Source organism: Molossus molossus, unplaced genomic scaffold (genome assembly GCF_014108415.1).
Source record: "Molossus molossus isolate mMolMol1 unplaced genomic scaffold, mMolMol1.p scaffold_m16_p_8, whole genome shotgun sequence".
In the NCBI taxonomy this organism is placed as follows: domain Eukaryota; kingdom Metazoa; phylum Chordata; class Mammalia; order Chiroptera; family Molossidae; genus Molossus; species Molossus molossus.
In genome coordinates, this window is record NW_023425402.1 from 12,548,688 (window position 1) to 12,563,797 (window position 15,110).

Consider the following 15,110-nt stretch of genomic DNA (forward strand, 5'->3'; position numbering starts at 1 on the left):
CTTAGGGACCTAGGGAGGTGGTGGGGTGCCCGGTCCTAGTCCCCTGCCCCAGGGTCGGGGCGGTGGGCTGCCCCGGGAGGGGTGTGCCTGCTCCCAGCACCAGGCTGGACGTCCGCGGTTCTGAAGGAGGAGGGCACCCGGCTGGACGTCCGCGGCTCTGAAGGAGGAGGGCACCGGGCTGGACGTCCGCGGTTCTGAAGGAGGAGGGCACCGGGCTGGGCGTCCGCAGCTCTGAAGGAGGAGGGCACCCGGCTGGACGTCCGCGGCTCTGAAGGAGGAGGGCACCGGGCTGGACGTCCGCGGTTCTGAAGGAGGAGGGCACCGGGCAGGACGTCCGCGGCTCTGAAGGAGGAGGGCACAGGGCTGGAACAGTCACGCGTTCTGAAGAGGAAGGCACCGGGGCTGGACGGCCCAGTTCTTGAAGAAGGAGGGCACCGGGCCTGGGCGTCCGCGGTTCTGAAGGGGAGAGGCACCGGGCTGGACGTCCGCGGTTCTGAAGGAGGAGGGCAACCGTGCCTGGACTCCGCGTTCGAAGGAGGAGGGCACCGGGCTGTGCGTCCGCGGTTCTGAAGGAGAGGGCACTGGGCGACGTCCGTGGTTCTGAAGGAGGAGGGCACTGGGCTGGGCGTCCACGGTTCTGAAGGAGGAGGGCACCGGGCTGAGCGTCCATGGTTCTGAAGGAGGAGGGCACCGGGCTGGACGTCCGCGGTTCTGAAGGAGGAGGGCACCGGGCTGGACGTCCGTGTTCTGAAGGAGGAGGGCACCGGGCTGGACACGTCGCCGGTTCTGAAGGAGTGAGGGCACCGGGCTGGACGTCCGCGGTTCTGAAGGAGGAGGGCACCGGGCTGGACGTCCGCGGTTCTGAAGGAGGAGGGCACCGGGCTGGGCGTCCGCGGTTCTGAAGGAGGAAGGCACCGGGCTGGGCGTCCGCGGTTCTGAAGGAGGAGGGCACCGGGCTGGGCGTCCGCGGTTCTGAAGGAGGAGGGCACCGGGCTGGGCGTCCGCGGTTCTGAAGGAGGAGGGCACCGGGCTGGGCGTCCGCGGTTCTGAAGGAGGAGGGCACCGGGCCGAGCGCCCACCCGCTCAGTCGGACTCCCTGCCCAGCCAGTGTGCAGCGTTTGGGTGAACCTCGGGCTTGCTTGCCGGTCCCACTGTGGAAGGTGTCAGGTCTGCTTGTGGACACCCGCACATCCCAGGGCTGGGTCTCTTTCCGTGTTTCCCGTTGGTCACTACAGGACACTCTTCACAGGTGGCCTCCAGTGTCTCTGCCCGATACGGAAGCTGGGCTGTGTCACCGCCTCAGGCCCAGCAGCCCTGGCCTGCCGGCAACCCTCCCCTCTGCACCTCCCTGCCCTGGGTCTGCTGGGATCTGGGTCCCCCTGCAGCTCGGGGACAATGGTAGGAGGAGGAAGAAGGAAGTGAGATGCTGGGTTTGGGGAGAAAATGTCCCAGAGGCCTGGAGGTCACTGGGCGCATAGCAGCTGGGGAGCAGGCACGGGGTCTGGGTCTCCTTACCAGTGGGTACTGGGTCCTTCCCAGCCGTGGGGTTCATGTGGGAGCAGGCTCACGAATGGGCAGTGTGTGAAGTCCGCCCGGTGCCAGGAGCCCCTCATCCTGGGCAAGTAGGGGTGGTGGTCACCCAGACCGCTACCCTGCCCACACCAGGCACAGCCTGGGCCCAGCACCCAGCACCTTGGGACCATGTCCCCCTCTGCCCTCTCTTTCCTCTACAAGCGAGGACAAAACAGAGACACGGGGTCCAGAGGTCTCTAAAAGTGTGGAATGTCACTCCCAGTGTTACAGCTCGGAAAGGACCTGTGGATCAGCAGTCAGGACACACTCACTCGCATGAAGTTCATATTCTGTCGTTTTATTCTGAAAAGTCTTGAGGTAGGAATTAGTGTCCCCTTTCACAGGAGAGGGAAAATGAGGGCCGTTAGGGTTAGTGACTCGCACGGGGCCACACGGGGACAGGTGGCAACCCTGGGTCCCCTGGGTCCCCTGGGTCCGGGCCCTGAGCCCCTGCAGCACTCTCCCAGAGGGCCTCCCAGTTGTAGGGTCTTGGATGGAGGTGAACTCTTGGGACCTAGTTTCCCCCAGGTGAGTTAAACTTCCTCCAAGTTACATACCAGGTGATGGCCACACCTTCCTGGGAGGACAGATGTCAGTGTGTGTGTGTGTGTGTGTGTGTGTGTGTGTGTGTGCCGGGGTCTCCCTTCTAGCGCCCTCTCCTGGACACAGGGAAAAGGTGCCTCCTCAGTAATGCCCCATAGGATTACCCCGCTCCCCCTTCTCTCCCCATGCCCATCTTGGAGTGGCCCCATTGAGGGTCCGGCTGTGTCACTCTCCTGACTATGACATTTGCTCTCCCACCTGGGAGGTCCCTGACCAGGACCAAGAGTAGAGATGCCACATTTATACCCAGGTGCTTTCTCCAGTCATTCCGGGCTGGTGGACCCCCCTCTTCAGGGAACGAATGCAGCTCGGATTCTCCAGCCTTCCCTGCAGAAGAGGCCAAGTTTGAGCCAGGGGCCGGTGAGGCAGCAGCAGATCTCAGGCTGCTGGGCCAGGGTCCTTGGCTCCATCCGCCCCTGCCCGCCCCCACCAGGCAGGCCTCCAGGCTGGGGTAGGCTCTGAGTTGTCTTGGCCGTGTCACAGTGGCTCCTCTCCTCCCAAGGGAAAAGAAGACCCTGGAGATGTGGGTGGGGGTCGTGTGATGATGCTCCCTTTCTCTGAGCTGTGGTCCCCCCTTCAGTGGACTCTGGAGGACCCTCAGGGCCCTCCCGGAGCTCAGACCTGGAGTCCAGGTGTGGGAACTAGGAAACACAGCCCTGAGTTCAGCCTCTGCACCCCAGTCAGGGGTCAGGCTGGCCCTGCACTGAGGGGCTCTCAGTGGCCCATCACAGTCATCACAGCAGGGACTGGCCAGCAGGTGGCAGCAACGACAGGCTGGGTTCTGCCAGCTCCCAGGCCTTGAGGGACAAGCAGCGAAGTCAGGGCAGGGCACACCAGGGGTCAGTCAGAGGGCACATGGCCTGGGGCACGGGGGCTTGGACAGCTCTGGGGCCCCTGCTGCCAATGCCTCTGAGGACCCCCAGCTCTCAGCCACTGCTCATTCTCCTCCAGGGCGGGCCCGTGGGCCACCAGCTGCCTCTGGGATTCTCTCTTCCCCAAGTTCACAGGAAAGCTTGACGGAGCAGAGGGCAGCTAAGGACACAGGGTCCAGGTGGAGAGAGGGCAGCTGTCCACCTGCCCCAGCTCCACTCAGCCTGGTGACAGGGGTCCCAAGGCCAGCTGGAGCTGAGGCTCTGTCTGTAAACAGCACCATCCAGCTGGGGCCCAGTGCCTGCCTGCGGCTCTGAGCAGAATTCCCTCAGGGGCTTCCCCCCAATAGCTGCTGCCCGCTCGGGGGGTACCCCCAGGTTCCTGGCAGCCAGGGGTCTGAGCGGGCGAAGTGAGGCCTCTGGTGAGGGAAGGCCTGAGCCCAGCCTTGCACAGTCCTCACCCCCCAACCTGGCTCCAGTCCAGACAGGTCCCCATCTTCACTTCTCCTGTGACCTCCGGGAAAAGCGTCCATCTGGGAAAAGCTGCCCGACTCCGTAAGTGGCCTTAAACCAAGCAGGCTTCCAAGGAGGCTCCAGGCTTCCAGGTTGGTCCCTCCAGGGTCTGGCAGGGTCCCTGCACATGCTGTAGCCTGAGGACCAGGGAGACAGATGGAGAAGGCCGGGGTCCTGCTCACCATCCCCCACGCTCCGGGGCTGGACCAGCTCCTCTCCTGGCCTGCTCTTCACTTCCTGCCCGGTCAGCCCCGGAAAGCAACACTGCCCTGTCCCTGCCCGCCCCTCACCCGGTGCCTCAGTCCTGATGGACCCAGGGACTGTCCCTGCCCGCCCCTCCCTCACCGGGTGCCTCAGTCCTGATGGACCCAGGGACTGTCCCTGCCTGCCCCTCCCTCACCTGGTGCCTCAGTCCCGATGGACCCAGGGACTGTCCCTGCCCGCCCCCTCCCTCACCCGGTGCCTCAGTCCTGATGGACCCAGGGACTGTCCCTGCCTGCCCCTCCCTCACCTGGTGCCTCAGTCCTGATGGACCCAGGGACTGTCCCTGTCCGCCCCTCCCTCACCCGGTGCCTCAGTCCTGATGGACCCAGGGACTGTCCCTGCCTGCCCCTCCCTCACCTGGTGCCTCAGTCCCGATGGACCCAGGGACTGTCCCTGCCCGCCCCCTCCCTCACCGGGTGCCTCAGTCCTCCTGATGGACCCAAGAGAGGCCACACCGCCAGGGGCCCACCATCAAGCCCCAGGGCTCTGCCCTCGGAGGCCGGGAGGAGGGGCTCTACTCACTTCCCCTGTGTCTCTTCTTCCAGAACCCATAGACCACAATCACCGCCACGGGCACCGAGAGGAAGGTCAGCACCCCCACGAGCACAGTGAGGCTAGAGTCCTGGTGCCTGAGGAGACGGGACAGAGCGGTGAGGTGAGCACCAGCTCCCCCCCACCCCGCATGAGCCATGTCTTTCTGCACACCACATGATAGGAGTAGGGGGAGGGGAACCCTGATGGGCCCTGCGGGGGAGGGAGGGCCCCTCTTCCTTGGGGACCCAGCTATGAAAGAAGGAAGTGCGCTCAGGGGAGGAAGTCCCCAGGTAGAGGGGAGCATCTGTGCACTTTAGCACCCCTACTCCATTTCCCCCCGAATCTGCCCACCCTCCAGCACAAGGACTCTAAGAGACTCCCATTTGTGCCAGAAGAGACCACGATTCTGAGTCCCATTGCAGTGACAGGCGGGCTCCCCCGCCTCGACCCTGGTAGACACGGGGTGCCCTGCCCGTGTTCCTTCCCTGTGCCGTGTGCATGTGCACCTGTCGGCAGCACCTCTGTGTACTTCTGTTTCTTTTGGTCTGAGGACTTTCTCTTGTCACTGGCGCCCAGCGGGGTGGGTGTACAATGCGCCGGCCCCTTGCCCTCCAGGGGGCCGCCGGAGCCCAGAGCTCGGCACAGGCGGCACCTGGCTCGGCCCGCGTTCCAAATTCACGAATCCTGCTCTTTTACTCCTTCTGGGGGAACCCAGGTGAAAGCATCCCCCACTGTCCGCTCCCCTTGTCCTGTTCCTACCCTCTGCATCTACAGACCCTCGTGCTGACCCCTCCCTGCCCTCACTGCCCACCACTGTCCTTCACGGCACCTCGCCACCCCAGCTTCCAGGCGCCCCCCCCCCACCCACTCAGCTACAAGCCAGACCAAATTCCAGGGGGGGGCGAAAGAGGAAGGTCTGCTGCGACACCGGCACCCTGCGGTCTGCTCAGGCACGGAGAGCCGCTGCTGCCACACCTGGGAGACGCCGTTCCGCCCCTGGGCCCAGGGTACCTGACGGGGGACAGCTTGTGGAGGATCGACCTGCTGGTGAGGCACATTCTCGTGGTGGGCGACCTGGTGCGCAGCTGCCCGAGCTCGGTGAAGTCGGGTGCGGGGCCAGCCGAGGACGCTCTGGCTTTGCTGGGAGACGCAGTCACAGTCTGGAGCCCCTTGGTCCTTTGGGGCCCCGGGGTGGGGGGGCTGGTGAAGCTGTAGCCCGTCATGGGGCTCAGTCTGATGGTCCCTGAGGCACCGGAGGGCAAGAGTCTGGCCAAGGTGAGGACTCCGGGTGTGAGCATCTTCACACTGGTGGTGAAAGGGGCGCCAGGGCCCGAGGTGGGAGCTTGGCCCGTTGAGACGACGATCCCACCCTTGAGGATGTCGGCCAGTTGGGTAAGAGGCGTGTTTCTCTTAGCTGTGGGCACTGAGGACCAGAGAGGGAGGAGCGTTAGGCTGAGTTTGGGGCCTGGGTGCTGGGAGCAGACCCTGCAACCCACATGGCTGCCTGGGTGCCTGGGCGGGGCCTGTCCTCACCTCCCCACTGACCTTGGACTAGGACTCTGCTCTGATGACTGACGGGTGTGTTCATTCAGAGGGAGATGCCAGGAAGAAGGAGGCACAGTAAAGAAGGAAGAGACTTTCACAATCCCTTTAGCCTCCCTGCCAGGCCTCGTGGGCCCAGAGAGTTGGCCCTTCCCCATCCCCCCCCTCCTGTCACTCCTGGCCCTCCTCGTTTCTGTGGGCCAGAGACATCCCTCCACGGTGATGTTGGATGGGTCTTTCCCAGCTGCTCCGTGATTGACTGAGGTCCAGAGATGAGGACAAGGAAGCAGCAAAGGCCTGGATTCCGAAGAATGCCACAGCGGCAGGGCAGACCTACCTTGGGGGCTTCCTAAGAGACATCGGTCATGCTAGCCTCACCCATCAACCCAGCCCGTTACCGTCCCTTTTTCTAGAAGGCTGGCGTTTGGATGGCGGGGGAGAAGGGAGCTGCAGTGCTGAGGTCCAGTCAAGGGGGCAGTGTTGGGTCTTTCTCTGCGGGGAACAAGGACATTGGAGCAAGATGGCAGGGGTCAGAGAGGGCGGCTGCCCCCCACGATCGTGCATGGCAAGGATGCAGTCCTGAAGGCCAGGTGGTCACCATGAAAGGTGCCCTATTTTCTGGGCAAGGGACCCCAGAACAAGCAGCATTGGTGAGGGTGGACATAGAGGACGGGGCGCACCAGGAGCCAGCTCTCCCACATTCTACTCAGCAGTGGGCAGACCCCCAAAGGACCCTGCAAAGAACTCACACATACGTGCCTTGGGAGAGCCAGTCTTTGGACATACTTCATAGAGGATCTCAAAGGGTTGGGCCAAATAGGAGTGATATCTAACTACCAAGGGTCAGCGAAGTCACACCACCTCCATTCCTGCCCAGTACACCACGGAGCTGGGAGGGGGAGACGAGGAGAAGGTGACTAAGAGGAACCCCCTCCCCCAGCCTCCAGAGAGGACGGAGAAAGAATTAGGTGCCTCGGGTCCTGAAGCCTGGTCTTCAAGGGGGAATAGAAGAGAGCCTATATTGCTAGAAGGTTCTAGTTTTTAATTGGGCTGAGGATTCTTTATTTCCTAAGGACTGGAAAGTTGGAATCTCCTCAAACTGTCATTAAGAGATGCAAACTGAGATCTGACATAGTCCACGGGGGGAGATATGCTAAGAGAAAAATAAAACCACTTCATGTTTGTATCTCTACAAATACAGGCTTCAGCAAGCTGGGTCCAACTCCCTCCCTGGCTCCAAATCAGAACTAGAGAGTGGGGGGAGGAGCTTGGGCTCCGCCTCTTACAGACAGCAGTTGCCCCGTTCAGACCTAACAGAAGAGGCGGTGCAGTGGGGTTAGGGGGACAGGGAAAGGTGGGTACTGATCATAATCATTGGCCACTTTTTAAAGACTCTTTCACCCTCTTCGATCTATAAATGTGGGAGGACCTGGGGGCTGGATTCCAGGCTCCAAGGCTTTTATATTTTCCTGAATTTTTAAGAACTTTATTGAGATATAACTTCCATCGCATATGACACACCACGGATAGTGTCACACTCAGTGTTTTCAGCATCCTCCCAGAGACTTGCAACCGTGGCCACAGTCAATTTTAGAATAGTTTCAACATCTCAAAAAGAGCCCCCTCCCCCCTTAGCCATTACCCCTCAGCCCTCAGCATCCACCAGCCTTTCTGTCTCTGTAGATGTCTGGAATCCCCTTGGCTTGAAACTGTCTTCACAGAGGTGATTTCAAATATATCCTCAGCTCCAGTCTCTCACCTGAGCCTCAGGCTGCAGCAACGGCCTCCTCGTTTCTCCACGAGGTTCCAGGAGGCGCCGTCAACAGGGACGTGACAACACAGAGCTCTGCGTTCCACCCCTCCAGACCGGCTCCTCCTCCAGCCCTGCCCTACCCAGGACACGGCCCACATGCACTGTGCTGATGAATCGCAGCGCCTTGGAGCCATCCTTGAGTTTCTGCTTTTGCTCACCTCCCAAATGAGCAAATCCTGTCTCACCTCAAAAAACAGACTGGTCTGGTCAGGATGGCAGCGTAGGTAAATGCAGTATTGCCTCCTCCCACAACCATATCAAAATTACAACTAAACTACGAAACAACCATCATTCTGAACCTCCTGACTTCGAGCTGAATGGAGGTCCTACAACTATGAAATTAAAGAAGCCACATGGAGACTGGTAGGAGGGGAGATGTGGACAGGCTGGTCCCACACCCACGTGTGGCAGATAAAAATCAGGAGGACACCTCGGCTGAGAAGGTCCTCCCTGAGGAGTGAGGGGTCCCTGTCCCACACCAGGTGCCCAGCTCAGGGTTCCAGTGCCAGGAAGAGAATCCCCATCACTTCTGGCTGTAAAACCAGAGGGAACTGAGGCTGAGGGAGGCTGCGGCTGCTGGAGCTCCAGGCAGTTCCTCTTAAAGGGCCCGCGCACAGACTTACTCGGACTTGCGCCCTCTGAGCTAGGAGGGGAGGCAGCTTGAGGGGCACTAGAAATATACAGGGAAGAACTGAGCTGTTTGGCCTTGGGTCGAGGGCTGGAAAGGCGGCCTTCTCCTGGACAGACGTGCTGACAGAGGCTGATGTTTCTTTGGTGAGCCCTTCCCTGGGCTCCAGCAACCTGGCTCACACTGTTTGCCCCGCCCTGGTGATTCCCTGAGGCCCTGCCCCACCCAACTTTTGGGCCCACCCAAGCTGTTTCCAAAGGCTTTACCATAGGATTGGCCTGTCTTGGATCCTGCTTCATAGTTTTCTAACATCTCTCAAACAAGAAGCATCTGGTCTCAGTCCCATATCTCTTGTTAAGTGGCCCCAGGGCTGGCACTAGAAGCAGCGAGCCTTGGTTCACCACTTGGCTTTGCCTTGGCACCTCCAAGCCCAGCACAAGAAGCAGCCATCTGCAGATCACTTTGCACCTTACGCCTGGTGGCCCTGGATAGAACACAGGCAGTGGCTGACCTTGCCCCAGAGCCAGCACACCCAGTGGACAGCTTCAGACCACATCAAAGCACCACCACCCAACCACCTCCACAAGTGACACACTCAAGGAGTGGACTCAGTGGGTATCAGAGCCCTGCTGAAGTAAGTCTTGCTCTGTGTGCTGGGCCCTACACAGCTGATCCTCCAAGGTAGTCAGAGGTCAGTGGTCAGTGGGCACAGCCAGTCCTTGAAGCTGATCAGCCTGAGTAAATCCCTTCTATTGACATGCCACCTGCAATTAAGACTCAATTACAACAGAAGGGTGTACAGTCCACAGTAGGGGTGCACCTCGAGTGCCAGCGGGGGTGATCAGGGAGGCTGAGCCACTGGACCCTACAGGACACCTACAACAATAAGCCACCCTATGAAGCCTAGGAGACATAACAACTCTAACTAATACATAGAAACAATCACAGGGATGCAGCCAAAATGAGGAGACAAAGAAACATGTCCCAAATGAAAGAAAAGAACAAAACTCCAGGGAAGGAATTAAACAAAATGGAGATAAGCAATTAATCAGATGCAGAGTTCAAAACACTGCTTATAAGGTTGCTCAAGGAACTTGGTGAGACATTCAAGGAACTTAGGAAGACCTCCAAAGAACTTAGTGAGAACATCAACAATGTATAAAAGGACCGGTCAGAAATGAAGGATGCACTAACTGAAATAAAGAATAATTTACAGGGAATCAATAGTAGAGTAGGTAAAGCCAAGAAGCAAACCATCTATTTGGAATATAAGGAAGCAAAAAACACCCAATCAGAAGAGCGAAAAGAAAAAAGAATTCAAAAAAATGAGGATAGTGTATGGAGCCTCTGGGACAACTTCAAGCGTGCCAACATTCCCATCATAGGGGTGCCAGAAGGAGAAGAGAGAGAACAAAAAATTGAAAACCTATTTGAAACAATAATGACAGAAAACTTCCTTAACTTGGTGAAGAACACAGACATACAAGTCCAGGATGCACAGAGAGTCCCAAACAAGATGAACCCAAAGAGGTCCACACCAAGACACATCATCATCAAAATGCCAAAGGTTAAATACAAAGAAAGAATCTTAAAAGCAGTGAGAGAAAAGCAGTCCGTTACCTAAAAAGGAGCTCCCATAAGACTGTCAGCTGATTTCTCAAAAGAAACTTTGCAGGCCAGAAAGGAGTGGTAAGAGATATGCAAGGTGATGAAAAGCAATGACCTACAACCAAGATTACTCTATCCTGCAAAGCTATCATTTAGAATCGATGGACATATCAAGAGTTTCCCAGACAAGAAAAAGCTAAAGGAATTCATTGCCACCAAACCAGTATTATATGAAATGTTGAAGGGTCTTCTTGAAGGAGAAGAAGAACAAAAATATGAACAATAAAATGGCAATTAATACATATCTATCAACAAGTGAATCTACAAACAAAATGAGCAAGTAGAGCAGAAACAGAAGCATTACAGAGAACTTTCTGTTGCTTGCCAGATGGGCGGGGGCTGGGGGGATGGGTGAAAAAGATGAAGGAATTAAGAAGTACAAATTGGTTGTTAGACTGAGTAACCTCAAAGGGAAGAGGGATGGGGGAGGGTGGATGAGATAAACCAAAGAACTTCTATGCATATATGCATAACGAGTGGACATTGACAATAGTGTGGGGAAGGCAGGAGGGTGGTGGGATTAGGGAGGAGGGGGGTCAATGGGGAAAAAGGGGGGGACATCTGTAATACATTCAACAATAAAGATGAGTTAAAAAAAACAAACAACGTACAGGGTGGGCAGAAGTCTGACCATCATAGATTTGAGCCCCTCCTCTTGTTTCCATCTCCAGGGACCACATCTTACTCCAAGACACTGTCGTTTTCAGCCAGGATGCCCACAGTGCTTTCTCTGCCCACGTTCTTCTTCCCCAATCCATCCTCCACACGGCAGCCAGTATTGTCTTAAACATAAGCCACAGCACACCCCACTGTGCTCTCCAATCGCTCTCTGTTATACTTAGGAAGAACTCAAACTTGTAACAGACTTCAGGGCTTCTGTTTGACTCTTCAACCTCATCTCCTGTCGTCCTGCCCCACACAGGGCAGACCAGCCACCCAGGCCTGCCTTATGCAGCCCTCGCTCCTTCCCACCTCAGAGCCTCTGCACATGCGCTTCTTCCCTGGAATGACCTTTGAAGCATCCACATTTCAACAGTTAGAAAGCTCTCGTCATTGAGGGCTCTGCCTGGTGTCACCTGCTCAAGGAGGTCTCCTCTGAACCCTGGTTTCAGCAGCTCTCTCCACCACTGAGCTACTTTCTGGTTCATCACACTGTTTAATTTTCCTAAGAACATTTATTGTTATCTGCGATTACTGTCTGCTGATGTACTATGGCCCGCCACCTGGGCAGAGTTGGGTCTGTTTTTGCTCCCCACTGTATCCTCAGAGCCAGGCAGAATGGCTGGCACATAGCCAGGGCTCAGTGACTATATATTAAACAGGTGACTGAAGGAAACAAAGCACAGAGAGACGAATCTCATCGCTGACACTTGCTAGCGCTGTTATCTTAGACAAGATCAGAGGCACACAGGGACGTTTAGATCTCACTGTCTCCATATCAAATGGTGACAGTAATGTTCATGAAGATGCCTGAAGAACTGTGAGAGCCCTACTGTGCAGGAAGCCCACTGACGGATTACTAGTCTCAGTAAATCCGACGTTAGTGCGGCCCAGGGAGGGAGGACACCGCCACCATCCCCGTGCCCCAGCAGGCCTGCTCACCTGGAGACACTTCCAGCTGGAAGCCCATCAGAGGGTAGAGGATCCCGGAGCTGTTGCGCATGCACCAGTAGCGGCCCGAGTCCTGGCGCCGGAGGGCCACCATGGTGATGTTGACCACCTTGGCCTGGGCATCGTCCTGCAGCAGGTAGCGCGGCCCCTGCGCCCAGCCCCGGCTGAACCCAGGCTCACACTTCTTCTTCCGGATTTTGCACCAGACCTTGCCGTCCACGTGTTTTTTGCGGCCCTTGTAGGAGCACTGCACAGACAGCGTCTCCCCTTCAAAATGCTGCACTTTGGAGTACACGCTCTCAGCAGGGACACCTGCGGGGGACAGGGTGTGTTGAGCAAGGTCTGGCAAGAGAGGGGAAGGCGGCATCGTGAAACCTGAGGCTCGCAGTGGAGGGCATCGCCCTGCTGAGGGGGACTCGTGGTCTGAGGGAGAACCGGCCCTTCTCTGAGGGCGCTCCCCTAGTCCGAGGGGGGACGCAGGCCCCTCCCTCAGGGAGGCCCTATGGGACACGGCCCCTTTCTTCATGGCATTTTCCCATCTGATGGGAATATGACAAGCCCCGTCTTCAGAGTCTCATGGGAAAGACCAGGACCTCCCACAACAAGGCAGATACGCATGTGCAAGTACCGGTCAATCGGTTATGAAATTCCAGAGCACAAACCATATAGTAGATAAGAAGATCCGATCTTAATTTTTGAAAACATTAAGAGTAGTCATTTATGTTACGAAGAGGTTCGCTATGGACATCTTTTACATAGCAAGTTGTCTTGGTTCATTCTAGGTGGTTTTTAACTTTGAAATGTCCTAGTTACATAAAAGCCGTAGATTAGATGTGCCCCAGAGTGCATAGAACGGCCAGCCCAGCGCAAGCCAAAGGATCCTAGGCCACCCACTGTTCTCTTCCCATTCATTGTCCTCTGCGAGAGGAAGGAGACGTGGGCTGCGCATCTCAGGATCCGCAGTCGGAGACGGTGGGGGGGGGGGGACGACTAGGTCAGGGGAGGCGAATCCAGGGCCAGGGGGGAGAGGGCTGGGGCGGTGCCTCCGCCCACCGCCTGCCCCAATCTCAGCACCTGCTCCTTGGCACCCCAGAGCCTCTGTGCACAAGCACAAACACACAAGCTACTCCCCAGTGGGACAAAACAGACCACACATTTTGGAGTCTAAGTAAACATGGGTTAAAACCTATTCTACTGCCAGAGATCAGGTCGGCTATGACAACGGTGCCCCAGGACAGGGCCTTGAATATGGTAGGTGCTCAGCGCGTGCTTCCTTTTCCCGCATGCATGTTGCTCCAGACTTCGCTGCAAGAGCCCAGCACTACGCTAGCCAAGGGCCTGGTACCCAAGACATCTGCCTCAGTTTCCAACCTGGCTGCTACTACAGGGCCAGGCTGCAGACTTGGAGTAAGGTAACACCGTCTCTGAGCATCACTTTGTCCCACACGAATGAAACACAATGATCCAACTCAATTATTTGGTGGGTGAGCGGTTTGGGGGACCCCAGATGGCTCAGCACAGGAGACACTCTTCTGCCCTGGCAGAGGGGGGCCTCTCTAGGGGAGATGCATGGATAGGGTCACCTAAGAAAGGGTCTCCAGGGTACTGGGTTCACTCATGTCCACTTCCACCCCTCTCCCAGGGGGTGAGGAGTGGGTTTTGCCAACCCCCACCATGCCCAGAGCTGAGCAGGAAGTGGTAACTTCGTTGCCATGGCAGCAAGAGAGGCAGGATTGGGTGAGCCCTCCTTAAGGAACATTAGTGCCTAGAGGTGGGGGAGGCCTTCAGGCACTGCGACCCCTCAGGACAGGGTGTCATGGCACCAGCATTCAAGAAGAAGCAAGTTCAAAGCACACACATGATGCAATGATTCCCGCGGCAACCAAACGGGGCTTTCCTGGCCCAGGCCAAGGGAGAGGCTTTCTGGGTGAGGAACTGTGTGTTCCCGGCCAGAGTCCTGAGGGAGTCGCGCAGAGAGGGCCCCCAGCTTCGTGAGACCTGGGGCAGCTTTGCCTGGGGCCAGGTATTGGGGCGGAACCTTCTCATTGGTCTCTGGTAGGAGCTACTTAGGCTGGCCCAGCCCCCCCCTCCCCCTCCAGCTCCACAAAATATCAAACCACATCACTGGGCAAGGAAAAGCGAGGTGGGAGGGCCCGGCGGCAGGCCGGTCCCTCCCGTGGCGCCCACCCCCTCTCACCTGAGACGCAGCCCTGCAGCCACGCGAGCAGCAGCAGCAGCAGCCACGTGGGAGCCATGGCTCCATCCAGCCGCCGCGCCGGCCAGCGGGCGCCGCACGCCCCGATCCCCGTCAGGGCCCGGGCCGAGGCAGGAGGGACCCCTTGGGTCTGCCAGGGAAGAACCTGGGCTTCTAAAAGTGAAGCTGCCCATTTAGGGAAGTGAGGAAGTCACGGGACCCACTGCGACCGGCGACCGCAGGAGCCCCAGAGCCGGGAGGGCGTGCCGGCTCGGTTTCCGCCCTCTTCCTCGAAACTCGGGCAGGTGTGGCCGCTCCACCCAGTCTGGGCCCGGCCCAGGGAGGGCTCCCAGGGGCTGAGACTCCCACACTTTCTGCATTCCCTGCAGGAGACTGGTCCAATAGGTGTGCCTCCTGTCCTGAGACAGGAGATCCACCTAGGGGCGCGTGTGAAGTTCTGGAACCTCAGGTAGACTTCCCCGGAATGCTCTGGGCTCTGACACCCAGGGGTAGGGGATCAGTGGCCAGGGCGAGGCATCTGGGATCCTACCTTTTCACAAACACACATTCAAAGGAGGTTCTTATAAACTCATTCATTCATTTATTCATCCTTGGTCGAATGCGTTCATTCTGGTTCTCTCCCTCTCTCACAGGCTCCTGGCTGGTGGAAACTGTCACTCACGCTCACACTTGCAAATAACCCCCTACATGCGCAAACGCAATCTTGTTTTTGTCACGGTTAGAGTGACAGGGGGGGGGGGGGGGATGCAAATTGTAAAACAGCATAGGGCATGGGTTCAGGGAGGGGCTTCTGTGCTCACATGAGGGCTGGTGCATACACACACACACACACACACATACACATACTATCACACACAACAGAACACACACACACAAGCTGCCTCTCCACTTCCCTACTAACGTCCCCGAGTCCTGTCTTCTCTACCTGTCCTGCTGTCCCACCACCTCTCCGGAGACTCCTGCTCCCTCTTGCAGGCTTCCTAAAGCAGCACCAGATCCTCCCCTCCCCCATCTGTCCCCCAGAGCCACGCCCCCAGCCCCTCTTCCCTAGCTCTGGCCCCCAGCCTGCACACAGGCATGCCCAGGGCACTTCCTCTGCTCACCCTATCTCGCCCAGACAGCCGCTCAGCTGCAGCTGAAATGACCCAGCATTTGGCCCAAGACCCCACCCTTCACTTAGTCCCCGGGCTGAGAATCAGAAGAATATGCCGCTGACAGCCAGGACCTGTGTCGTCTGCTCCTTTGGAGTGTGAGCCCCGAGACACATGTGCTCCCGTC

The 15,110-nt window shown here is 57.7% G+C and overlaps 1 protein-coding gene across 3 annotated transcripts; it reads right to left on the reverse strand.

Annotated features, from left to right (window-relative positions):
- Positions 1-1,579: 1,579 nt before the first annotated feature.
- Positions 1,580-13,904, reverse strand: TREML2 (triggering receptor expressed on myeloid cells like 2). 3 transcript variants are annotated; one of them, XM_036249442.1, is made up of 6 exons: positions 13,815-13,904; positions 11,609-11,929; positions 5,367-5,778; positions 4,344-4,450; positions 3,506-3,694; positions 1,580-2,502 (listed from the first exon to the last, which is right to left on the reverse strand). In XM_036249442.1, exons 1-5 carry the CDS (start codon positions 13,870-13,872, stop codon positions 3,543-3,545), a joined length of 1,050 nt encoding a protein of 349 aa, XP_036105335.1. In that variant the 5' UTR covers positions 13,873-13,904; the 3' UTR covers positions 1,580-2,502; positions 3,506-3,542. The 3 variants fall into 3 exon arrangements, with proteins under 3 accessions (XP_036105335.1, XP_036105334.1, XP_036105333.1); XM_036249441.1 differs by lacking the exon at positions 13,815-13,904 and having other exon boundaries at positions 3,514-3,694; positions 11,609-12,424; XM_036249440.1 differs by lacking the exon at positions 13,815-13,904 and having other exon boundaries at positions 11,609-12,424.
- Positions 13,905-15,110: the final 1,206 nt, after the last annotated feature.

Excerpts from the sequence above, each read along its gene's own strand:
- TREML2 (XM_036249441.1), bottom strand. The coding sequence starts at position 12,143 with ATGAAGAAAGGGGCCGTGTCCCATAGGGCCTCCCTGAGGGAGGGGCCT. Across the intron at positions 5,779-11,608 it reads CCAGCTGGAAGTGTCTCCAG|TGCCCACAGCTAAGAGAAAC; the intron begins GTGAGCAGGCCT and ends TCTGGTCCTCAG. Across the intron at positions 3,695-4,343 it reads GAAGAAGAGACACAGGGGAA|GCTACAGCATGTGCAGGGAC; the intron begins GTGAGTAGAGCC and ends CCTGGTCCTCAG.